Source organism: Tympanuchus pallidicinctus, unplaced genomic scaffold (genome assembly GCF_026119805.1).
Source record: "Tympanuchus pallidicinctus isolate F22 unplaced genomic scaffold, pur_lepc_1.0 scaffold4, whole genome shotgun sequence".
NCBI lineage: Eukaryota > Metazoa > Chordata > Aves > Galliformes > Phasianidae > Tympanuchus > Tympanuchus pallidicinctus.
The window spans coordinates 3,023,188-3,049,124 of record NW_026294758.1 but is presented as its reverse complement, the minus strand read 5'-3'; the positions used below and the strand labels follow the sequence as shown (position 1 = coordinate 3,049,124).

General features: G+C 35.9%; 1 protein-coding gene across 2 annotated transcripts in view; it reads right to left on the bottom strand.

The window, feature by feature from the left end:
• Positions 1-25,937, bottom strand: part of DMXL1 (Dmx like 1) — a 71,481-nt gene that overhangs the window by 7,999 nt on the left and 37,545 nt on the right. The window contains exons 21-39 of one of the 2 annotated variants that reach the window (XM_052700583.1): positions 24,644-24,741; positions 23,878-24,043; positions 23,140-23,392; positions 20,224-21,317; positions 19,809-20,000; positions 18,681-18,757; positions 18,367-18,491; positions 17,348-17,596; positions 16,853-16,966; positions 9,952-10,115; positions 8,725-8,864; positions 8,328-8,413; positions 7,611-7,812; positions 6,531-6,648; positions 6,154-6,216; positions 4,639-4,725; positions 3,884-4,005; positions 3,630-3,771; positions 61-111 (exon numbers count right to left, since the gene is read on the bottom strand). In XM_052700583.1, the coding sequence (XP_052556543.1) occupies positions 61-111; positions 3,630-3,771; positions 3,884-4,005; positions 4,639-4,725; positions 6,154-6,216; positions 6,531-6,648; positions 7,611-7,812; positions 8,328-8,413; positions 8,725-8,864; positions 9,952-10,115; positions 16,853-16,966; positions 17,348-17,596; positions 18,367-18,491; positions 18,681-18,757; positions 19,809-20,000; positions 20,224-21,317; positions 23,140-23,392; positions 23,878-24,043; positions 24,644-24,741 (3,543 nt within the window). The remainder of the gene's footprint in view (positions 1-60; positions 112-3,629; positions 3,772-3,883; positions 4,006-4,638; positions 4,726-6,153; positions 6,217-6,530; positions 6,649-7,610; positions 7,813-8,327; positions 8,414-8,724; positions 8,865-9,951; positions 10,116-16,852; positions 16,967-17,347; positions 17,597-18,366; positions 18,492-18,680; positions 18,758-19,808; positions 20,001-20,223; positions 21,318-23,139; positions 23,393-23,877; positions 24,044-24,643; positions 24,742-25,937) is intronic. The other variant, XM_052700584.1, reaches the window with a different exon arrangement.

The following is a 25,937-nucleotide window of genomic DNA, read 5'->3' as shown; positions in this document are numbered from 1 at the left end:
ATTTTTTGCTTCAGAGACTTATGGATCCAAGTACAAACACTCCTTAGGCTGCAGTCTTACCTCTTTTCTTGCCAATTCCTTTCTGATTCCATTAAATTTATTGGAATATTCCTGAATATTGTAAGATAAGCAAGAGAGAGGCAGAAGCATGTAAAGAAAGAGGTAAACAAACTTTAACAGAAGTAAAAAATAGGAGGGAAGATATTAGTTCAAGTCTAGTTAATGTACTGTAATTGATTGAAAAGTAACTTGTTTATTACTATTTGAAGCCTAGAATAAGCAAAATACCTAGTAATTGTTAAATCAAGTATTATTTAAAAGCATTTAATAATTTTGCAAGTATACTTCCAATAGATTTTCCTTTTGTTCCTAACTTCCAAAACTTTTGTTCCTAAAGTGACTTCGCTTCCTAAATTCAACACTTTTGTCCATGAATTCCACAACTCTTCTTTGGGTAAGACACACTACCAGGAATTCTGTTTTTCCAGATTGGTTTAACCTCTCACTGTCAAGAGTTCAGTACACAAAGAGGACTGGAGACATCAGACAAGGAAGATTAAGAAGTCATGCAAGTGAGAAGTCCAATCCACAAAACCCTGGCTGCAAAGACAATGCGGGTATTTTTCATCAGGGAAACACATCTGGATTTTCCGAGCATGTCTCTTCCCCTTGCTGTATCTCAAGATTGTACTTTCATTCTTTTATTTTCTGCCTTTATTTATTTCCTTCTGGTTTTTTTCTGGATCTTTTTTTTTTGGTTGGGTTGTTCTGTTGTTTGTTTTCTTTGGTTGTTTCAATTAGCAGGATAACTGCTATCTTCTAATCCTTTGACTGTATTTTGGAAGCAGATTCAGATCATTCCATTTTCAAAGCTTCAATATTTCTTTAAGGGAAAGCCTTATGCCTCTCAGTCATCCAAATTTATTTCAAAACAACACATAAAAGACAAACTTTTCAAACATGAGGGTTTTTTGTTCATTTGTTTTCTATAATTACTTAAAATCACAAATGAAAAAAAACCTTAAAAAGTCCTGGTAAAACAATGGGGACTAAAGCAACCCATTAGCAACCCATAAGACAAGATGTTAGAAGACAATACTCTTCAAACAGTAGCATGTACACCTATCAAATACTCTTAAATTCTCTGTTTATTTCCTTATGTAAGTGAAAAAATAATGTTTAGGTTATTCAGGCCTATTCTACTTCTTCACCAAAATAAACAGGTTGACCTGTTTCACCGATGATAACTTTAACCCAGAAGTCAATGGAAAGCTTGCTTAATTCAACAGACAAATAGATATTACTATCTCCTAATCTGTATTTTTTCTATACCTTTTTTGAAAAAAGCAAGCTTGCAGAGGCCTGTCTTTCAAAGACTATGCTAACACAAATCCCTGGTACAGCACCTCCAATTTAGAAGACAAATGCATATCCTTTATCTATCAGTGTAATTAACACTTAATACTGCTAGTTCTGTCTCCCCTGTAAAGCAGCTGATGGCTGGAGTTGGGTGCTTTGTGACTGAATAATTTAAAAAAATATATATTTGACACTTGGCTGATAAACAGTGACAAATATTTGTGCCAGTCATACCAGCTTGAAAGACAAGCTGTTCAACAAGATGCCAAGTTTTTTTTTAGTAGCAACAGGATGTTGTCTTTGGTGAAGCTGATTTTCCTCTAGATTTCAGTAACACCATTTTCTCCCAAGAATCCCTATATCTTCCTCCATTTACTTTGTCCTTCATTCAGTACCTTTGTAACCTCTTCCTACAGGGGAGTTGTGGCTGCATTTCCTGGTTGGTTCTCTACTCCTCTGCCAGAGTCAAACAGAACGCCAACCAAAACTTAGGTCCAAAGATTAACAACAAATGCATTCAACAGAAGCATAGACAGGTATCTTCAGGAAAGAAAGTTTTGCAACATATGAAACAGAAAGCTATTTAAGAACACTTTGCTTTAATAGATTATGTAATTAGTATGTTGAGGAATACAAAAACAAACTGTATATGCACACATACACTTGTATATGTACTTATATACGGAACTGAGAGAAGAAAGTGGCAAACCTTCCAGGAATAGTTGCAGATGACACCTGTTTATGTCACCAGAGCTGGAAAACTGATAACTGGGATAAGCAGTTTCAAGATACAAGGCAGCGATGTAGGTATTGTAACAGCATTGTTTCAATGCTACTTTCTTATTGACTCCTCCTAATATTCAAATTAAACTGTTTATATAAATTAAAAAATAACATATGGCTCTTTCATTCTACCACACTTATCAGCCTGCTTTAAGCTGTAAAAAGCTATGAAGCGCAGCCAAATCATGAGATGTAATTCATTCAGTTATCCAGGCCAGCTGCACATCTATGTTCAGGCAGCCTGAGGGATAAAGGTGTCTGGTGTGAGCTCTTCAGCCCAGTTAAGTGTCTGCAAGTAAGCATCTTCCTGGGGACTATCAACAGGCCTGCATTGTTACATCTATGCTGCACAGCACCTAGGTAAGTGTGCACAGGACCGCGTTAAGCACGCCAATAGTCAGACTAGAACTAGAATTTGATCAGAACTAAAGCTCACACAGTACCTTTTTGCTCAGGCCCAAGGTTTATTCCAGATAGAGTATCTTTGTATAAAAATAGAAGCTATCATTGTATAAGTGTCACCTTTATTATGAGAAGGATTAGTTTAGTCTTGAGGACATAACTGTGCTTTACTATGTGCTCCCCAACTCTATTTATTTTAGAAATGTCAAATAATGAAATTGATTACCTCCTGTAAAAACATTAATCAGTCAAATGGTCAAATTTAATAGAACTTCTGCAAAGTTATGTGGCAAACCACACAGCTCTTCAAAGAAAAGATGACAGAGCTGATTTCAGCTTTTGGGTTAAAAAACCACATTGTTTAAAGTTACCAATATGTAGCTGAAAATACAAATGATGTTTGTAGCTGGTCCTATTTATGCAATATTGCCTTCTTTATTTTTCTTATGCAATCAGAAATTCCCATTTTTCCCAAGTTTCATTTGCTCAATTCCAGAGTTTAACTTCACTGCAAGCCTCTGCCCTGCCTATGAAATGTGCTTTAGGAGTTCATTCAGCATCCTTTCTAGGAACACCTACAGTGTAACAAAATGGCAATTTATACCAGAGTGGAAGTTGGTACTTACTTTAAAATAATATCTGGAATGCTCTGGGAATCAGAATGAAACATTAGATTTTTGTTAAGCTAAAAGCTACCTCAATATTTTAAACAAGCATTTCATGCTGATCTCTGTGAATTATCTTCTAACATCTCCTGAATTTATGCTCTTCAGATCCTGTGCTTAGCCTCAGCTGGTTTAAAAAGCAACAATCTAAGTTGTAACTTCTTCACTCAAGCTTGATTTTTAAGTAAAAAAAATAAAACGGCTTAGTAAAACTTCTGCTTCCTTATTTCATGTACATTAAATTAAATGCAGTATTTTAGCCTATTAATTGCATCATTATAAAAGTAACTATAAAATTATTGTAGTAAAAACGCAACATTTATGCACATGCTAATTATAAGATACAAATAGGAACACTGAGCAAACAAAAGCAGGGAAAAAGATGGACTGTATACATCTACTCTTTCACAAGTGACTTACCACAGATGCACCCCTGCCAGTTTGTGTACTACCAAGCCAAGGCATATTAATGGGCGTGCCAGGATTACTGTGAGTATACGGAGTGGTTCCCTGAACGTTTACCAGATCATCACGAGCGTGGATAACCAAGAAATCATCAGCCCTATGAATGAAATAACATTACAAGTTAGATTCCAAACAAGACTAAATACCGTGCTTTGAAACAACAACTTATGCACAGTCAAGATGCGATGTTGGAAACAGAAACAGCATACCCTTTATTTTCCATTTCCACATCATCGTCAACCCAGGTGTAGATCTGTGTAGCCAGTATTGCAGAAACATCTAATTCCTGAATGTCATGACTCGATGCTATTGCAATGCAGTTCCGATTCGCCTGAAAAAAAAGTCACACGCAACAAACAGCTCCGAAAGGACTGCTCAGGTGCTGGCTTTTGTATAGCTGTAGCTAAACTATGCACTTAATACATATGGAACAGCAAACACTTATGCCTACGGATCTATGTATTTAAATTAGCTAAGCTATTAGCTCTTTAAAAGCTATCTGAGACAGCATAGTATGTAATTTGTATTTTGTACCACTCAACCGTCTCCAGTTTCTCCTTGCATCTCTCACAGGAAAATGAAGACTCAACTATCTCATACTGTGTGCTACAGTGCTCGCAACTTGTTTCCCCTTCATTCCTGCACTTAAGGCTTAAATAATTAAACAGGAGAAAGTGGACTATTTTCCTCCTTTGCCAATGACAATAAAAACTCCTACACACAAGCTTAAAGAAAAAGCAGAGACCACTTCTCCCTCTATCCTTTCACAATAAAAAAGGAAGATAATTTACAATATAATTCTTCAACTATTGTAAGATTATGAACTGCTTCAGAGAAGGGAGCACTAAGACTTCAGACTGTATCAGGATAGCTTGCAAAGAACATTCACACTACCCATGAGGTCAACAAGTAGAAGAACAACAGAAATAGATTAATCAGATTCTCCCACCTCCTTTATACTCACCTTATTGACTGCAAAAGCAGTAATGATGTCAGACTCTTTGTGAATTATTCTTGCTTTGCCTCCTGGGTATCCTAAATCTGTTTCTATCTGTATTTAAAAAGTAAAGCATATTTAAGTACCAAAAAAAAACAAACAAAAAAAATCTACACAATGTTGCTTTTTTACTGGAATTCTGAAGACTAAGCTCTACATCCTATGAATTTTCCTATTTTTTCCTCAGTTTTAATTCTAAAAAAATTATGACAGTCGCTTGTGATTATTACAGTAAATCTTGTCTGTGTGCAGTAATTTAGCTTCCTATTTCCACACTGAGATTCCCAAAGCAATACTAAAAAGACTTAACATAAGTAAAATACCATGTTCATACTCAGGTTTTTCAGGGATGCTGAAAACCTGTGAGGCTCGAACACTTGGAGGTGTCAAGTGATAACCGATGGCTGTTTTAGTAAAAAGTTAAAAAGGTAATGCCAAACACAAACGGAGAGGTGGTAACAAAAATGCAAGCCTCAATCACTAACATAAGACTTTGTACTTTCTCCAAAAAGAAACAGAATTATTTCAGAACTACTTACTACTCATTTTCTTTCTTCACTGATCTTAAAAAGATTTACTCTTGGATATTTCATTTGAAAAACAGTAGAAGACAGTGCTGTCAAAGAACTGCAAATAATCTTTTCCAAGGTTTCAGAGAGAGCAGTAGCTGTTTTATACCATACAGCAGTATATCTCATAATAAGAAATAAAAATCAATATTCTGGTCGTCTTACATACATAAAATCACACAAAACTGCAGTTATAAACAGGTCCAAAAACCTGTTTTATGTAGTGAGCATATTTTCAAAAAATGCAGTTCTCTTTCAGTTGCAATGATTTGCTTACTTACGCTGTTTTACCGTATAAACAATCATAACAAGACAGCCTAAGGACATCACAGGATGTTCTCATTTTTGTTGTCACTGTTTTTTTCTATGAGAAAACCTTAAGAACACAGTATTCTAATGGTATTTGAAGGCACAGTATTATAACTTCTTAGTCTCTCGCGCTTGTCTTCAAGGAAACTTAAATGGGCTCATTTATTGCCATCTTGAAACTAAGACTCATCAGAAGTTCTCAAACTATGATTATGCTAATAGATAAGGTTTAATTTCCAGTTTACCATTGTTGCTTCTGAGTTACCTAGCCACAGATAAAAACTGTGTACTCCTTCCCACACTGCTATGGAATTTTTCAAGTCACTTGGAAAATTCACAACCTCAGCACTTCATTTGACATAGCTATGTAATTTAATAATATGTACTGTTCTTACTTGGTTGTTTCATCTTGCTTTTTACAATATAAAGCTCATTAGAAACCAAATTTAAGATAACCAGTACAATTCAATCTCTTTTAAAACAGATTTCTTCAGTTCTTTTGCTGTGTCAGTAATTTGTTTTAAGGCATACCAGCACTATTTTGAAAAGGAAAGATTTTGTAACAGTGTATGGTCTAATTAATTTGAGCATTGGGCCTTTGTACCTTATTGACGATGGGCTCCTCCACCACAGAGTTTTTCAAGGTGTCACTATGGTCCTCTAATGACTTCACCAAGGAAAGAACAAGAGAAGGAAGAGTAAAGGTAAGACATAATATGCTAGGTACCAAGGAAATCCTTAAATTCTTACTGTTTAACCTACCAAAGAAGGTACTTTCACAGTCAGTATACAATCAAAGATCGATTGTTACTGTTTTCATTGAAACAATAGAAACATCTTGTAGTAAGAAATGCTGCAGATTTAGAGTCATAGTCAAGCATTCATTAATGCTCCAGAAAGCACCCAGGCCAGCCAGATAAGTTCACTAAAACCTTGTAAATTAACCTAAAAAATACTGCATACCCTAAATGCCATACCAACCTCATTTAAGCATCGCCTCTTTGTAAAAATATTTCTGATAAAGGTTTCCTGGACTTCTTCCTGTTTAACCAAGTACTGCCAGAGCCTCTTCACAGACAAGGCAACATGACTGTTAGATCTACAGAGCAAAGTTAAAATAAATATTCACATCTTGTTTATTCTTGAGACATCGCGATAATTCCACTCTATTCTTCGTAATACGGATCCTTTCTGTTTATTGACAATTAGTGTTTCTAATACAAGAACAATGAACGACCAACACTGCTCTAGGAATATATTAATAACCTGAAAGGCCCATGATGTTTTAGTTAAAAAAGAAAATCAGAAGGATTGTAACTCTGATCTGTCTTCAAACACGATGTTCATCTCTGGAAACTGTACAGCAAAGTAAAACTTGTAAATACAAATAGAGTTGCTTATGGCAGGCCAAGCCCATGAAGCCTTCAGTAAGCTTAAATCATGATTTTAAAATAATGCCAGAGAGCACATCAACTCGAGTCACTGAAGTGAAGCTTCAGACAAGCAGCAAGTGCTCCACAATAAACAACCAGAATGTCAATTCTGAAAATAAAGGTGAAAGTAAAATTGAGGCAGCAGGGATCTATATAGAAAGAGACTATTCAAGAAACTGAGAACAGTCTTCTGACAGAATATATTGCATATGGGCTATACAACTACACAATTATAATAAACATTTATTTAAACCTAGAAGATACTGATAATTTTATTCCTTCCAATGGTAGGACAATTATTTAGTAATTGAATTAAATTTTAATTGTCGTTCATCTGTAACAACCATCTCTCAGGGCAAACTTGGTGTTCCTTATTTTAATGTTAATCATAGTTATTCTACATAGTAACTAGTTAGAAAAGAAAATTAGAAACTCTGCCTGCTTTTTCTATGCTTGTGTTGGATCAGGCTTGCATAGATTCTGATTTGTACCCATAATTTCAGAAGGGATTACAGCAGATGCAGAAATTAGCATGACACTGCCACTGAAGTTGAGTCACATGCACTGACTACGTAATATTTGGTTCATGTTTACTACATCACTCAGCATTTATAAAAGTTAGCCTTGCCTGAATGGAGTGTTTGCAGGCTCAAGCAAAGTTTTATGGCGAAGCAATGCAGGACCAGCAGCTAGGGCATCCTCAGAAGCATGAACTGAAATATAATGTTGAGGTGGACCACCATATAGCTCAAGGCGTCGGAGAAGAACTTGTTCCCAGCGCTGTAGTGTTTTCAGAACTGCATGGCATACTGGTGAGCTAACTGGAAGCTCTAGACAGATGAGCAAACAATAATGAAAAACGTAATGCTCCTTTACAAGCTTTATATAGACAATCCATAGCTGAATACTTAAGCTTATTTCAAGTATGTCCAAAAGCAGTCTTTACTGAAAGCTCATTCTGATGTTTCCAGGTATAAAAAAATAACTTTGTGATAACACTGCTAGATAAAGTATAGCCTTCCCCAAGGCTAATATAAATTAAACAAGGAGTAGAAATTATGCAACTTGAATTACAAAAAAATTAACTTTTCCACCAAGAAAAATATTGTAAGCACTTTGTATGACTAAGAGGCATAGAAAAGAACAAATATGCACAGATTCCTGCTAAACACTGAGCTCCCTTTTTCACCCATATATAACATCATGACAGGAAGTATCAAAACAATTTAATCAGAGACTGTGAAAAAAAAATAAGAACTTTTAGACTAAAAATAGAACATATTTAATACTCAACACATAACTAATATTAAATATAAAAAGACGACTGCTGCTTATTACTGCTTACCTGAAAGATCGTGTCCAGCCAAAGGGTAGAAAATCTTCAAGTTGTTAAGTACCAGTTGAACCATTGCCAATCGCATCAGTGACCAACTAGTAAGAAAACACTAAAAAGTCATTTACTGATAGGAATTTTTTCAATGCATTAATAGTTAGGATTTCTCAAAGCCTTATATCCTTACAATAAACTATGCATAATCACAATGTTTTAGGATATTATACATATTTTGAATTTAAAGGCCACTATACAATGTATTAGGTAGTAAACTAATCACTGAAAAATTGACTTATATAACACACTCCCAGAAAATACCAAGTAACAGGTGTATGCTCTTAACAACAAATGGCCAAAAATGCATATTTAATCACTGTAAAGCAACTTACATTCCAAAAAAGCTATTCACCTGTATGAATTAGCATTCAAATGCTCTTGATTATTTGAATTTGCTGCAAACGCGTCTCCATCAATATCATCATCATCTTCACCACTTTCTTGACTCTCTTCTGAGTCATACTCCACTCTACTTTGTGATGGAAGAAAAGGCTAAAAATACACAATGTTCTTTAAGTATCTCCCAGCCAACATTTAGTTTTACACTATGTTTTTAAAAATAAATCACTGTAACATTTAATATTTTATAAAATAGCAAGTATGCCATCTTATTCTACATAAAAACATCCTATCCTCTGCTTACAGATTTCAATACTTAGGACAAGCCCAGTACCTCAGTGTGTTATTTGGTATTTGTGATTTCTTATTGGCCCTTCTTCCTAAAGCACGGCTAATATATTTATTTTGCTAATACAGCTAACAGAAATGAGTCATACTGTTATGTAGGTTTCTACACAGAAAGACCTCAGATAGCAGACATAACGCAAGGCAATGTAACTTGACTTCTATTAAGTAAACAAGTCCATTTCACCCATGGAGATAACAGAAAGTGCCACAAAGATGATCAAGAGGCTTAAGCATCTCTTCCATGATGGAAGGCTGAGAGAGCATGGACTATTCAGTCCGGAGAAGAGAAGACTCAGGGGAGATCTGCTGCATCTATAATACCCTAGGAATACTCTATAATATCTGTCAGGAATACCTGACAGAAAGGTGCAAAAAGGATGGAGCCAGTGGCATCTAAACCCAGGACAAGTGGCAGTGGGCAAAAACTGGAACACAGGATGTTCTGCCTGAACACCAGAAAGCACTTTTTCACTGTGCAAGCGATGAAGCAAGATCAGGGGTGGCCCATAGAGGCAAAGGAGACTCCCTCCTTGAAGATTTTCAAAAGCTGCCTAGATGTGGTCCAAGGCATCATGCTGTACGTGTCCCTGCTTCGTTGGACCAGATGGATCCAGAGGTCCCTGCCAATCTTAATCATTCTGCAGTTTGTGATTGTCACATTTCCATTCTGAACAGCTAACTCACATTTCCTTACACATTTGTACTCTATAGCAACGTTACTTTTGTTCATAACACAGTATGAGAAAAAACTGATGTCACAACAGTATTAAAGTCACAAGTAGTAACAATAGGTGGCTTTTACTACACATTTAAATTGGCACCTGGGATAAAGACTAAGCAGAAAATACTATCACAGGAGCAATATAAGACTTTTGAAATAGCAAACAATTACCTTGGCAATGAAATAATCCCAAATACTAAGCTCAGGAGGAATAAATCTTTCTTTGTAAGATGGAGATTCTTGGTCTAACCATGGCACGGCAGCTGCCCGAGAACTCTCTTTCGGAGAGGTTGTTGATGAAAGCTTGAAACATTTTTGCTGTTTCTCTCCATCATCTAAAGGGGAAGAAAGCAAACTGCTTAGAACTGTGTTCTCCACCTGCCACTTTTAGTAGGGCTTCTTAACAGAAAGAAGAAAGCTCCCTCATTACAAAAGCCTTCAGAAGTTACTTTATTTCTGTAGCAAATGAGCATAGATAATGCCAATCCTCAAACACGCACAACTAATGAAAAACTAGAATGCCAGAAAGGGACAGCCCACAGTACAAAAAATACAGCACAGCAGATTATGAAGCTTTTAACCTTCAGCAAAGATGACAAACATAATGGCTCAGGTCATAATGCAAAAATAGATTAACTCAGTATATACTGCTCAATATTGATCTATGCAGAATTTTTTGTTGTTGTCTGCTAGTTGTCTGTTTTTTTTTTTAACGGCAATAATTTTGTCTTTCAGAATCAGTAGTGAAAATGCTTAAGCTTGCAATTTCTAGTCCAAATTTCAATTCTGTAAGATTTACTTTAATCATAATAAGCAGCATCTAAGAGATATTTTGTCAGAGACCTTCATTCTCAAAGACTGCAGTACTCAAAGCAACAGCTTATGCAGACTATCACAGAAATGTTAACCCAGTTTACCAGAAATAAGCGAACAAGTTTTGTTTCAGTCTTCCTACTTCTTAATAGCAAGACCAACTTCAAAAAACACATTAGTAGTAATAGCTTGCTTAAAAAGAAGCCAACAAAACCATCTAATAACATGAAATCATTCTGCTTCTTGGTAGGTGAATTGTTTTCAGTTTATTTGATAGAAAAAGAATGTTACAGGCTGTCAGTGGCTTTGGGCAATTAAGTGTTCTGGCTCTAAAAAACATAACTAGAGAAAGGCAGGAGAGAGAATCATGGAGATGTAACAAGGAGGCCTTCATTCATCTTCAGTTAGAGATAAAATGGACTCAAATCCATTTCCTACTTGTAAATTTTGCTTTTAATTTTTGATTACATGGAGAAAGTTAAAATATTACGATGGAGAGAGATAATTTTTGAACTGCCTTCTGAAGTTCCCCAAACTTTCAACATCTATTTAATGGACATTAAACATTTATCTTTTCCATAAGCATTTCTAAATCTCTTTTTTCCAGGTAAGATTTAAAAATTATAATATCACTGAGAAGAACCACAGCACTTAGGCACCCATTCACTTCCTCCCACTTCAGTTTATTTCTTGTTCAACTGCCTAGAACAAAGTCTGGACACACACAAGGATTAAAAAGCTGTCAGGGTGATCAGAAATCCTTATCACTGACTACAAGCATCAACATGTTGGACCAGACTTGTTTCCTAGGATATGCTAAAATGAACATCACAACCATAAATGGTGCTTGATGTAGTAACTTCCTTTATTATTCCCTTCTGCTTTCTAGAGTCGTAATACTAATTTCTATAGAAGCTTCTAAAATTACTTCCTCCTGTTAATAATGTTGGAGATAGCTCATAAACATCCCTCTGCATGTCTGGAAGAAGCTATTACAAACAAAACAAACAAACAAACAAACAAACAAAAACCAACAAAACAACATCTATTTCCTATTCCTTTTGTTTTGTTTTAATTTTTTTTTCCCCCAAAGGGGACTTCAGAGTCTTGATACATGCCTGAAAGATTAATTCCTTCAAAACTATAATGGGTACTCCAATCACTACAAAACAATGTCTTGCACAATGGAGAAAAATAATTGCTCTTTTAGGATCAGTTAAATATTCCAGATATGAAACTTAAGGTAATAGAAACTAAACCAACTTCGAGGAAAGTAAGATTCAAGACAATTTAAAAATAGCTTCAGCGTAAGTCTAAAATAACTTATGTACCATACACTGCCTAACAAAAGCTGAAGGCATTATTCAGCACCAACTTGATACTGTGGTGTATTTTAACAGCCTGTGTGATCCTAGTATACTGTACTGTACCATCTTGTAAGAGATATTATTTGAAATCCACTTACCTGTATTAAAAGGAAGCATAACAACTGCAGTACAATGCATTTTCATACCATTATTTAAAAAAGCTCATCAGCTGACAAAGAGCACGTACATGCATTACTATGTATGAAATATTAGCAATTGCTTTAAAAAAAAAAAAAAGAAAAACTCATTTGGCATAAAGATAAGGAGCAAGTGTTGCATGCTATAGAAATAAAAAAGTACACGCTTGCAGGCTGTTTTTCAATGTGGACTCCAAAAAGTGAATGCTTTACTTTAGAACAGTGTTCTTTCCACTCTGTAGGATAATTCTTCATATTTTTAAGACTACTACTGGCTGCTCATTGGAATATTTAAGGAAAATGAATTACAACCATCCTAATGGCTAGAAAAACTTAGAACTGATGCCAATCTTCCTTTTTCCTCATTTCTTTGCATTGTAAAGGCATTTAAGTAAACTAACATAGTCATTAAAAGTCTTTGACATTTGTAATTTCAGATCACAATTAAACCTGCTTTCAAATTTCTTGTGCAATACTACCAAAAAATAATTCAAATGCTTTCTTGATTTGAAATATTTATCTTCATCTTCACCACAAATAAAGTGTATTTTCAAAAAAGTTGGATTATATTCAAAAAGTAAAATGCTTTTACTTTTGCAAAGATCTAACATGTGAAACGATATTCGGAAGACCTGTTGCCGATGAGACCCCCTTTTCATCTCTCCAGGAAGAGCTAAGATGAAGATCTCTTTCAATATCTGAAAATTAATCTAACGTGCGAGTCAGAGATACTGCACTTTATTAAAGACTGTGTGCATGCATCAAGGATCAATACCCCAGCACACTATAAAAAAAACAAGTCTTAAAATCGAAACATCTCTGTATTTAAAAAAAAAAGCATCAACTTTGACTGCAGCAACAACTAATATCAGCACTGCTAAAACCCAAAGAAGGTGAACTGGCAAGAAAACTGGTATCCATCCTTTCGCTATCTTCTTAAGCATAAAGCCACTTGCAGATTCTTGTAATTCTCTAGGAAGCTGGAAATGTCAACTTCAAGAGCAGGCTAGTGATAATCTACAGTGATAAATTTTGTTGTCTTCAAACCTAGGAACAAATTTGCACTTTGCAGTGTTACAAGCTCTGACATTCTCACCATTATATTCTGCTTCCTCAAGGATAACAGCTCTGGCCTACATGACTTCAGACATGTAAGTCCAAGTTGATAAATTAATGAATCAGCACTTGACAGTAGCAATACCTATACAGTTCTACGGGATTATAATAATCAAGCCATTTTGTATTATTAATAATAAATAACAATTAGTACACATACTTAAGACTGCATACCTTTTTGTATTTTTGCACTACTTTATGCATAACAATTAATTGAAAAGTTGAAAGCAAATATGTATTAATCTCTCAGATATTTCTGAAGATATTATGTAAATAATGTGGCACTTTAAATATGGGCACTTCAATAAACAGTAAGCACAAATGTCTGAAAAAATTTTGATGGGCACAATAAAGAGATGTGTGACATACACACATTTTGTAGACCTTTCCTGTTATAATCATCTAAGGTAGCCATCCATCTTAATGCAAACTTCACAACAAACTTCTGCTTTAACAGGTGGCTGAATAAGTTAGAAACAATAAGTTAGAAACAGCAAGACAACAAACAGAACAAAAAGCCACACAAATAATGAAACACTCAGTAATCCAAAGCAGCATAAAAACAAACCTAATATTGCAGACTCAACTACTTAGCCAGAATGAAACACATTCAGATCAACATTTCCATTACTAACAACATAACAGGCAATTCTGAATTACAAGTTTAGTACGGGTGTTGTAGGCCCTTACATAACCTGGAAGGTAGTAAAATTTGAGTAATTTTTTTACCTATTCTGAGATGAAGCCATTCCTAGATATAAAGTATAAAACTGAAGACATTCAGCGTTGTCCGTGACCTGCTGATAAATTTATTATGTGATCACAGTATGGCTTGGTTGGATGAGACCACAAAGCCAACGTAGTTCCAACTCCTCACCACAGGCAAGATTGCCATCCACTAGATCATGCTGCCCAGTGCCTATCCAAACTGGCCTTGAACATCTCCAGGGATGGGGCATTCACAACTGCACTGGAAGAATTTCCCCATAAAGGCCATTCTCTCTTATCCTATCACAATCAAACTGCACAAATTTTTTATCTGCACGTCCTCGTTATTAACCTGTTTCACAAAACGTGCTGTATGTCAGTCAAGTTATCACAGCAAATCAAGAGTTTACCCTTCTTTCCTATAGAAGTACAACTACAGAAGAAGTCAGGAATCACATTTCTACTCCAACTTTAATTGCTCAAAGCATTAGCATCATCAGCAGAGAAAATTACTTCTTATAATAGTCACATGTCAGTAGATTTCTGACAGTTAAAATAGCTACTTTAATTCTATCAATTGTGCTTGCAAAACACTCAGTTTGGAAAAAGATTTAGTGTACTCTTACAATATAGAAAAATTGAATATATGAAATTAAACTATGAATTTCTAAAGAAAAAAATTAAAACTTTTCTTTTGGAAACTCCTGGATTTTAGAAAACTTACTATCTCTATATAGACTTAAGTTACACAATGTTTTGAGGCAGTTTTGAAGAAAAATTACGTGGAAAATAAGATTTCAAAAGCAATAGGATTATTTTTCAGATGTTAGCTGCACCTTACAAAACATGATATATCCACTATTTTAATACATAAATAGGAATAGAAATTCTCAGATGCTAATATAATACGATCAAAATCATTTGCTACAGGAACAAGAAATGTGGCTGAAAAGTATATGTGAAGAAACTCCACAAGTATTCAAACTGTTACTGCTTTTTCTGATCTTTACTGTGAAAGAAATGAAGCAAATTTTTCATACAAACTAATTCCAAATAGAAGACAGACCTATTATTTGGTTTCCTTTGTGTCTGAAGTATCTTAAAAGTTCTAGAAATAGAAGTAAAAAACCCAATGAGATATATTTAATTGGAAGAAAACATCCTGAAGCTGACTGTACGCATAAATCAACTTAAACAAGGGGCAGCAAGCGTAGTGACAACTTTATTGGCCAATTATGTACACATTACTATTACATATTACTATTATCTCTTAAAACAGGTTTCAAATTTGTAGATTGACAACCACATTCAGATTGAAGTGCAGCAGAATTGATGAAATGGAGTAAGGGCCAATGCAGGACACTGTATAACCAGACAATTTTGTATTATTAACCTATTAGAATTCTTAACATCAAAAATTTTTGGCTTTTCATCTCCATTTGAAAGTGAAAATCTGTCACAAAGATCTAAAAGTGAACACATAAAAACTGCTCTAGTTGTGCATAACTCTGTATCACGTCTAAATGACATGCTACTCAGTGTTCATTGCTGAGTGCCAGCACGTATTTTCAGTAAAGGTACAAAAACATAGCTGATTATAACCTGACTCCTCTGCTTCAAAGAGGAAGAATAAATGACCAAACCCTCGATTACCTACCACATAGGCTGTAACAGACCTCTGGAGGCCCATGTTCAAAACAAAGCTGGTTAGGTCAAGCTGCTTACAGCACTGTTTATCCAAGTGTTCAATAGCTCCAAGATTCCACAGCCCTATTAGGTCTCTTGACAAGTGTTTGATCATCTCTGCCAATTATTATTTCATTAAGTTTTCAATGTTTGATTCTTGTCTCTTCTAGCAACAGTTTTATTAATTCTGCAATCAGTCATCATTCATTTGTAAGAAAAATATGCTGCAGACAGGACAGAAGTAGCCTTCAGTATCTCACTAGGTTAAGACAAATAGATTAATTTTAAGACAGGAGCAACAGCATTATCAAACTTCAGCAGTTATCAACACCTAAGACACTGCCAACAAAAACCAGATATACCTTCTAATTATGCAATACTGATTGGGCAAATATATTTAACAAAACGCCACAGAGAAAACTGTGATAGATAGAAAATGAGAATCTCTACCCTGTAAGCACTTTTCTAAACATCTGGAAATTGGTATTTAAACATTCATTTTCCTCAGATGAACGTTTTGTGTTTTTATATGTAGTATAATAGCAACAATTATAATACAAGTTATAGATATTATAAATTATAGATATTATAGATATTACAAGGTATATTATATATAAATGCATATATATTCAGATGTGATGTAAGAAGCCACCATATTTCAAGAGAATTCATATTTATTAAGCATTCCTTCTTTGTTGTTTTCTTTTAATGTTAGATATCTGTATGATAGTTGGAGTATGAGCAATTGAGTTAGAAAGCAGAAATGTGTACAAAAAACCTAAAAAATTCATTGTGGATAGTTTTCTGAATTTAAACCTGAAGAATTTAAAAGTAAAGTGCTCTGAAAATGTCAGAATTGAATAGAAGCAAGGCACCTTTTCTTTGCAGTGTTTAGAATGAAAACTTAGAAATCCACATGCATAATAATGCTTATGTTCATGAAGCAAAACAAGCAGCTCTCTAAAAGATATGAAACACTTCTGATCATTTCAAACCATGGGAAAAAAATATTCAAAACTTAATTCAAAGGAAGTACAGTAAGTACTACAGCACTAGCAAATTTCTTGATAAAAAGGCCTGATTGAACTGCTGCTGAAATTACAGAACATGGCTTTAAATTTTGATGTCATGGCTTGCAAACAGAAGTTTTTCTCTCTTTCTATATATGCAAAAAAAAAAAAAAAAAAAGAAAACCACACATAGCAAACTGCATGTAGAGGCCTAGTACTAAATCTATTATCTTGCCTGCAGACTTGGTAGGACTATGAGTACTGAAGGTAGTAAGGGATTTCGAAAACCCCACGCATTCCATGGAGAACACTACTACCTGATGTGGGCTAGGCATTGGGAAGTGCCTACCTGCCAAAGAGAGAAAACACATTGTGTCTGTAAGATGGGAATATATTATTGTTAGGACAGAACTGGAAAGCTTTAAAATGAATATTAAAAACTAGGTTTTAATTGAATTGAAAATCTTCTATTTAAAATGAATGCAACTCTATCATATTACAGCAGTTGTACTAACTAAAAACTAGTAACACTAAATACCACACCTGCTTTTCTGCTTCCCACTCTCTTCTGCAGAATATCTGTTAAGAATTTCAGATTATTTTAATTTGCAGATTTAATCACTATTGAACATAGACTTTAATGAAATTAGTCTTAAGCTTTCAGCAGTAAAAACATCTTCCAACAACAAAAACCCAGCTCCCCCACCTACCCCTCCAAAAAAAGACATACCAGTTTTTGTCTTCAGTTGCTGCTGTCCTTTGACAGGTGTATGAGCTCCTCCTCCAAAGATTGCAGACCACATTTTGTTGTTAAGTGGATGAGTCATAATTCTATACAACTCACTGCTGGAATGTGTTGCTAGGCCATGGATGAAGAGACTCAGATAAACTGCAGTTAGAATTTCACAAAGTAAGACTGTGAGTCCTGGCTGAGCTTCCTCACCAGCAGAATTCAAGAGACGTACTAGAGCTGTTATTCCTGTTGAAATACAAAAATACCCCAAAAGCTGAATGTGCACATGTTGAAAATTCTGCTTCAGAAGAGACTGAAAAGTCCAAGAGACAGCGACATCCTAGTATTGCTGCATTCTGTAGCCTAATACCCAAACACAATAACTGCTTGAGGTTCTCAGAAAGATTTCTTGAATGTTTCTTTAAAGATTTTTGTTAGGAAAACAAAAATTATGATATGTAAATGTATTTCTTGGTTATGCTCAAATTGAAGTTACTGTTGTCAACTGATGCTTGTAAGATCAATTATATGTAGCTTACACACAGAGACCAGTGTAGCTTCATCTCAGCAAGAGCTAAACAGGTTTCAGAGCTGCAGCAGAATATAATATGTTAAAAACTTCCCATTTTCAACAATTTTGAGTTAGCTCAATAGCTGGACCAAAGCTGCAGTCAATCTGAAGTGGAGCACAAAGAAACATATGAAAATAGCTTGAAAAGATAAGAAAGCAGAACAATAGTGAGACTGAAGAGCTGGCTGCAGCAAGAGAAAGCAGAGCCTGTGCTCTACAACAGTTTACTGTACTTCTATTGGCTCTTCACTAAAAGACCCAGCTAGCAATTTTTAGTAAGAGAAAGCAGTATCAGTCAAGGCAGGGAATAACTGAAGATAAACTTTAATAACTCACCTCTACCAGTATTTCGTTATATATACTATTAGAAAGTCTAGAGCATATATACATGCTCTTACAGTGCATCCCCACATTTTTTCAGAAGAGGAAAGAAACTAAGACGTACCTGGCCACTGAGCTGGTGGTGTATTGGGAGTCACTGTTTCTTCCAACGTTGACCTTAGAGAATTGCGCTGAGTTAACAGCACTGTCTGATAAACTGTCCCAGTAAACTGATTTGCTTGAAATGAGCTGTAAAACACAATGTTATATTAAAACCAACAAACAAAAAAATCCACCTGTTTGGTTTAAAATTATTCAAGTTATAGCCTTTACTGAATATAGGCAGATGTCAGTACTGCCTGCACGTGATCTGCGTATTGCACAATCATCACAGTGAATCAATCTTTTCTCTAAAAAGTGTTTTTTCAAAGACCTTACCTGTAACTGTGGCCATCACAAAGACATTGGTAGATGCAAGCCGAAAGTGATGCTGCTAAGTTATGCATTACATATATCTGGAAGATAAAATTTTATAGCATGTATCACACTCAAGACAAACTGTGGTTAGTATCATTGTATTTAACGCACACAGGTTTATAAAAGGGGCACTCATGTAGAAGATGCAAGCACTGAAGGCAAAATCACTAACAAAGGCCTCACCAAAATTAATTTCAACTCACTTTGGAAAGCACTCACATAACCCAAACTACCCACAGTCACAGCTCAATTTTAGCTGCATTGCTTGATTACACCCTAAGACAGCATGTTGGCTCAGAATTAAAGATGCCATGCTTCATAATGAAGACTATAATGCACCTTAGTTGTTGAACACATTTGTACAGTTCTCAGACACAATTTACTCAGTATCATACTGAACATGAATTTTTTCCCTCATAACTGATACATATTTCATGTACCATAAGACACACCTAAGTATTCATAAAAATTAAAACAGATATTTAACTGTATCCTCTGAAATCAGACACAGAATAGGAACTAAGAAATCAATCTCTGGAGCACTCTCTATATATCCACAGTAAAACCTAATGCATACAAAATGGCAGGAAAGGTTTAACCTAAACTTCAGATCTTATCTCCACTCTCAGCCTAACTATACTAGAAATCTTATGGAAAGTTAAATAAATAACATTTTACTGTGAGAAATAAATATTGCTTGACGGAAATGTTTCTTTAAAATTTTCTACACTCTGCAGACCAATTTTTATACTTCTAAATTTAATTTTACTTAAGTGTAGGATTGAAGATAGCTTACCATTAAAATAACAGAAATTATGATTGTATTTAGTAAAGCCAACAGTGACACTGGTGGTGTTTTCCATAACAGATATTATCTCAGACAAATATCTAGTTGTGAAAGTGTAACTGAAGTAGATGGGCCTCTCTCTTTCAGCCCAACATTAGTATTACAGGATAAAATATTTAAGTTCCATGATTTTGTTACATATCAGGAAGGTACATTAGGAAGTTTTTATACAGTCAGAAAAACATTCATGCAGACTGGTCAATGAAAATAACAAATAAAGAAAAAAAAAAGACGACCCACACCTTATTATTCTGTGTATCTGGATGAGGCGGTGAATCAAGGTTTATTATGGCATGTAAGATATCATGAGTCAAGTTGCCAAGATGTAACAGTGGATTAGCCACCACTGTTTTGGCACTAGCTGTGCAAGCAAACAGGAGAGGTACGGAGCTTTGCTCTAGAACAGGGCTGGATGGTATCTGTATTGACTGTTCCTAAAAACAAGCGAGAAACACACTTAAACACACACAGCAGTACAGTTTCTGTTTTGTTTTATTTTGCTTTTCAGGAAACCTCTACCTTATAGAATGCAAAGTGTCACATTTATAATAAAACAGGTATATGCTATAATAGGAAAATCTGAATTAAAATACAAAATGTTCAAAAACCTACAACCAACCCAAAGTGGAGAACTCACAAATCAAACTCCCCACATACCTGCTGAGATTCCTGCAACAGCAGAATTAACTCCATTCTGACAGATGCCAAACCACCACCGTGAGAGCCATGGAGAACACAGTAACTAAGGAACATTCGTAGGAGAGACTGGTATTTCAGAAGCCACTGACGTCTTTTCTGAAAGTTTCCTTTCTGCAGCATGTTTTTTTGCTGGTCAGTCAAGTCTACAGTGTTTCCATGTAATGCAGCTTCCTCTGGCATCATGCTAATTCCAGACTGCATTTCATCTATTTCAACACTATAATCACAGGTTTTTTGAAGAGCTATCACTTCCCTTTCAAGCCACTGATAAAGCTGATACCTCAATTTTCCACCATCTACCTCACAACCAGTGGACAACGTACGAAGCTCAACCGTAAGAATTTTCAGGCATGCTCTAAACTTCAGCTGTGCAGAAATTATATCTTCTGATGGACTTAGAATATCTTTTTCATCAACTACACTAAAAGATTCCGTGTAGCTAGAACTTGTTTCATAGGACTTTTCATTTTTCTTCAGAGGTTTTAGTTCTTTCATTACCAGGGAAGAATCTTCATTCTCATCACCTTCATCACTGTCCAACTGTAGCTTCAAGCCTTCGTCGTCTTGGAATACTATATTTGGTTGGCTCCAGTCAAATGAAAGAGTTGAACTCGAATGTTTTCCTGATGAGCAGTCTGAAGATGACCCTAGATCATTCAAAGCTGGCTGTGACCAATCAATACTGGAAGACTCATCTTTTATTTCCAACTCTTTAAGAGGAGAAGACGGTGAGAAATCTTTACTAGTATCCATTAAGCTGGGGGATCTACAGAATGGCTTTGACCTCTTGACAACCTTGGGCATCTTTGATAACACTTCTAAGGCCAACATAGGACAACCAGCTTTTAAATGAGCATATGCAGTGGTGAAGAAAAGTCGCCTTTCATCTAGGTTGATTTTGTCAGCTAATCCATTTTCCACTGTTAGGCACATGTGTGTGGAAGAGGCATCAGAAGAGCCAAAATGACGTCTCAGAAGGAGAGGATGTGTTCTTAAGTAGTTGTAAAAGTTAAACACTGCAGGATTACAGCTTGCTGAGCCATCTCCTACATCTGAAAAGATATTGCATCATGAGGACAAATCTACAGTTCAGTAAGAAATAACATCTCAAAAGTCTGTAGTTCAACAGAAGACTGTTAGGTCTTAATATTCATTCTGCTGTTGACTTCATTAAAGTAATCTTTCATCATCATCATTTCAATATGTGAGAAGGTAGGGAGGAAATTTAATCACCGCTAAAGACAGAAGACTGAGTGAGAGTATATAATAAGTATTCATTTATTTTCCTTGGAAGTAGGCCTGTTCTCCTGCAGTTAAAGGAGAACACATTCTTGCTGATAGCTTCAATTTCCAAAGCTTCCAGTACTAAGAGACATTAAGATCCTCCAGCTTCCTAAGAATTTTTTTTTAACTTAACATCCTTTAGCAAGTTTTGGATTAGCATTTTTAATTTGTGTGCTTCTCAACAAAATGCAACTTAAAGGAATCCCAACAGGGAATCCATAACACTTACATATATTCATATCAGTACTGCATTCAATAAATTAACGATGCATGAATGAAGCCTCTACAGATTTCATGTTCAAAACCACAACAAGCTTATATAATTCAGTTACCAACTTGCACCATGTATGAAAAGATTTTAGGAAAACACTGAAATATAAGGAGCAACCAGTACAGAAAAAAAAGAGTTGTGAATTGTCCTATATTAGCTGAGATAATATACTTGTTTCTGCTATGAGAAGTTATGACAATAAAACTACAGATAACAGGAACCAGGTGTAAGAAAGATTAGCTATTAAGACGACAATGCAAAATAACACATGGAAGACTCTAAATTGATAAATTTATCTAAATCGATAAAGAAGTACCATTTTAAAACGATTTAACACAGAAGCATGTGACCAAGATCTAAACAACTGAACAATGTATCACTCATCTCTCAAAATCATCTTGAAGTATTGTGCTCCTACTGGAATCAGTTTATACACCAATTTCCACAGCTCTAGGGACTGAGTCCTCATTTATCAACTTCCTCTCATTAACCCGAATATAAGCCAGCTATCATTTTAACTGTCTTGAAACATTTAATGTTGAGAATACTAAACTCAGGAATTAATGGGACTAGCCTTTTCCGGCTGACGTACTTATAGACACCTTTCCTATCCTTCTTTGCACCTTTTGCCAAGTCCTTCCTGATTCCATCCCTGTACAGCCTAGCAGCATCCCTGTTTTATCCCTATATTTCACCCAGGTTACCCTGCCACATCTTCCACTGATGAAGAAACTGTGGATTTTGTTCTTGCTTGTTCTTGTTTCACCAGCAGATCTCAGTTCAGCCACACTGGTCTCTTGTCCTCCTTTCCTGACTTTCTGCACCTGGGGATGGAGAGCTCTTGTGCTCTAAGGAAATCTTCCTTAAACATCTGCCAGCCCCACTCCGCTGGGGACACAATCCTTGTCCTTGAGGACGGATTCCCAGGGGATTTTGTTGACTAACTCCCTGTGGAGTTGGAAACTGGCTTTCCTAGAATTATGCTTCTTTTTATTCTTTACCTGCCCATATTCCTCAGGAGTGTGAGTCCCACCACTGCACAGTCAGCATCCTACTCTGATGTCACTAATCAGTCCATTTCCATTGGCGAGTAACAGGTGCCACCACTGCATCACCCCTAGTGGGGCTGTCTATTACCTGGCTCAGGAAACTATCTTCTGTAAGTTCCAGGAATCTTCCAGACGGTATACAGCTTGTCATGCCTGGTGGTGAGCAAACAGGTGCAGCACCCCAGCCACATTTAGATTGTACCTAAGAAAATACTCTTTAAATGCATAAATAGTTAAAACCAGCCTAACAGCCAAAACATTTATTCTTACCTCCTTCATCTTCAAAAGAATGTTTAATCAAAGTGTCAAGAGCCTTGCTGTAGTCTTCCAAAATCCAGTAACCCATACTTCTCAGAAAAGGATCATTGTACATGTTTCCTGTGCTCTCCTTTCCAGAAAACACACTTCCCAAAATTCTCTTCTGTAGTACAGATTTATAAGTACTAGATACTTCAAATTCTGACTCATAAAGTCTTGAAATTACAAGAGCCAATTGAATGTCATTCAGTTTTTCAAGACAGACCTGAAAGAAAATAAGTACAGTTATAATTACAAACACTGTAATTTCTTCTCTGGTTAAAATAACTGTAGACTGGAAGTGATATTCACCTGTTCAAACTGACATAAATACGTATATCAATTCCAAAAATTAAGCAGGAACTAGGAATTAATTTGGAAACAATGGAAATTTGGGTAGCAATGGAAATGTACATTGTACTACAAGTGGCAGAACAGAGAATCTGAAAGGAAGTTATGGTAGATAGCCCTCCTAGTATTATTACAGAGGCATCAACCATGGGACCTCTTCATTATCAGCAGCATAACAACTAAGATGTAAAGAAAAGATCTGTATATCATTAATGCACTGGTGGGGGGTGAGAGAGTAAAAGCGCAAACAAACTGGAATTTTCAGTGGTCATTTAAATTGCAGTGTTTCTTACATATTTTCACACTCGATTCATTGTTAAGTTTAGAACAATATAACAAAGAAGTTCATTACTTCATTACCTCCACTGCATCTTTTAAGTGTCCTGCCAGCAAGAAAAATGCTGCAGAATGTTCAAAACGCTGTTTGCCAAGCAAAGAGAAAGCATTTTTTAATGCTGCTTTACGCCATCTGTCCTCAGAGAAGTTGTTTCCAAAAAACTGCGTCATTTTGGTGTCTTTTTGGGATCTGCATTTGAATATAATTGATAGAAATATTACGCGTTTATTACATGCATTTTTGCTCTTCATTTGGTCAGATGTGAGTACACAGATGTGTTCATAGCACTGAGCGCAAAGGAGGCTTTGCTATTGCAAACTAACAAAATCATTGGTAAATATAAAAATTAAGGTAAGATCTTCAATAGCAAGTAACATCACAACCTAATTTTTAAGATGTGCACAAAGCTAAACATTATTATGAAATGTCTGTCTGAAAAAAATGCTCAATTCAGTTCTTTGAATTTCCCACAAAATTATTTTTGAAAGCACTTCTAAGGATACTACTGCCATTCCAAACATAACACAGGCAATCCCCTATAAGCTAATCTGAATTTAGCAATGTATGAAATTAGAGTACATCTGAGACTAAAGCTTGATTCATCCACCTTTAGAAATGACAAAATCACCACAGTAAATATAAGAATCTCAGTGATTAGTGTATTAATTTATTTAGAAATTCATTCTCAGCTTTCAGTAGTAACATTTGGGCTCCTTTTCAATCAGCACTGCATTCAACATTTCTTTTCCAAGTTATATTGTATATTGTAAAGACCCTGGTATCACCTACCTATACAATCCCCAGATCACAGCCTTCTTTTTCATTGCAAGGTAAAAAATGGCTGCGTCAAGTGGATCATTGTTTCGTTGAAAGGCTGCTTTGGCTACCTGTGAAGACAATTCAACAAGGGGGGAAAAAAGCACACCAGAATTTAAGAGAGACTTAGATTGGATTCCTCCCATCCCCTGTGCTTCACTGAGCTAAGATGTTCTCTAACAAAATAATCCCTCTTCTCACTCTGGGTCTAAAGATGTGTGCAGCTACCACTGCTACAATCCCTACTTTTATTACAGAATCTTTTAGATTGGAAAAGCCCTTCAAGATCATCAAGTCCAACCGCCAAACTGACCTACTAACTCCCGTAACTCATCCATGTCCTTCACTGACACATCCATGCATTGGTTCAACATCTCCAGGGATGCAGACTCCAGCATTTCCCTGGGCAGCCCATTCCAATGCCTGACCACACACTATGAAGAAATTCTTCATGACAACCAATCTATGCCTCCTCTAGCACAACTTCAGACTATTTCCACAAGTTCTATCACTTGTCACCTGAGAAATGATACTGATCCGTTCCTCTCTGCAGCCTCCCTTCAGGTAGTTGTAGAGTGATGAAGTCTCCCCTGAGCCTCCTTTTCTTCACCTGAAATACCACCCAGATCATGGATAAAAACATTAAGCAAAGCTGACTCCAAAACTGAGCCTTAATTGCAGATAACAAGCCACAAACTGAGCAGAATTCCATTCACTACGGTTTGAGCCCAGTTAGCCAGCTAGCTCTTCACCCTGTGAACTGTACACCTATCCAAGCCAAAAGCAAACAGTTTCTCCAGGATATTTTCAAAACCAGTGTCAAACATTTTAATAAAATCCAAGTAGGTAGCATCCACAGCTTTTCCCTCATCTAGTAAGTGGGTTCTCTAGTCACAGGAGATCATTTTAGATAGGTAGGACCAGCCCTTCATAAACACAGGAATGCTGTGGCTGGTCATTTGATTCTCCTTTATAATGCCATTCATGACAAACTTCACTACAATCTTCCCTGGCACTTGCAAGATCTGACTGACACCTGTAGATCCCTGGATATTCCTTCCGACCCCTCCTACGGATTGGAGTCACAGTTACTAACCTCCAATCAACTCGAAAGCCAAGTGTTCACCAGCTCCTTCTGTATCCTTGCATGAATCCCAATCTGGCCTCTTTGTAGTGAATATTCAAATGATGCAACAGATGGAAAATAGAGTTTCCATCTGAATTATAGGAGCTACATCTTGCTCCCCACCACCATCTTCCAACTCAG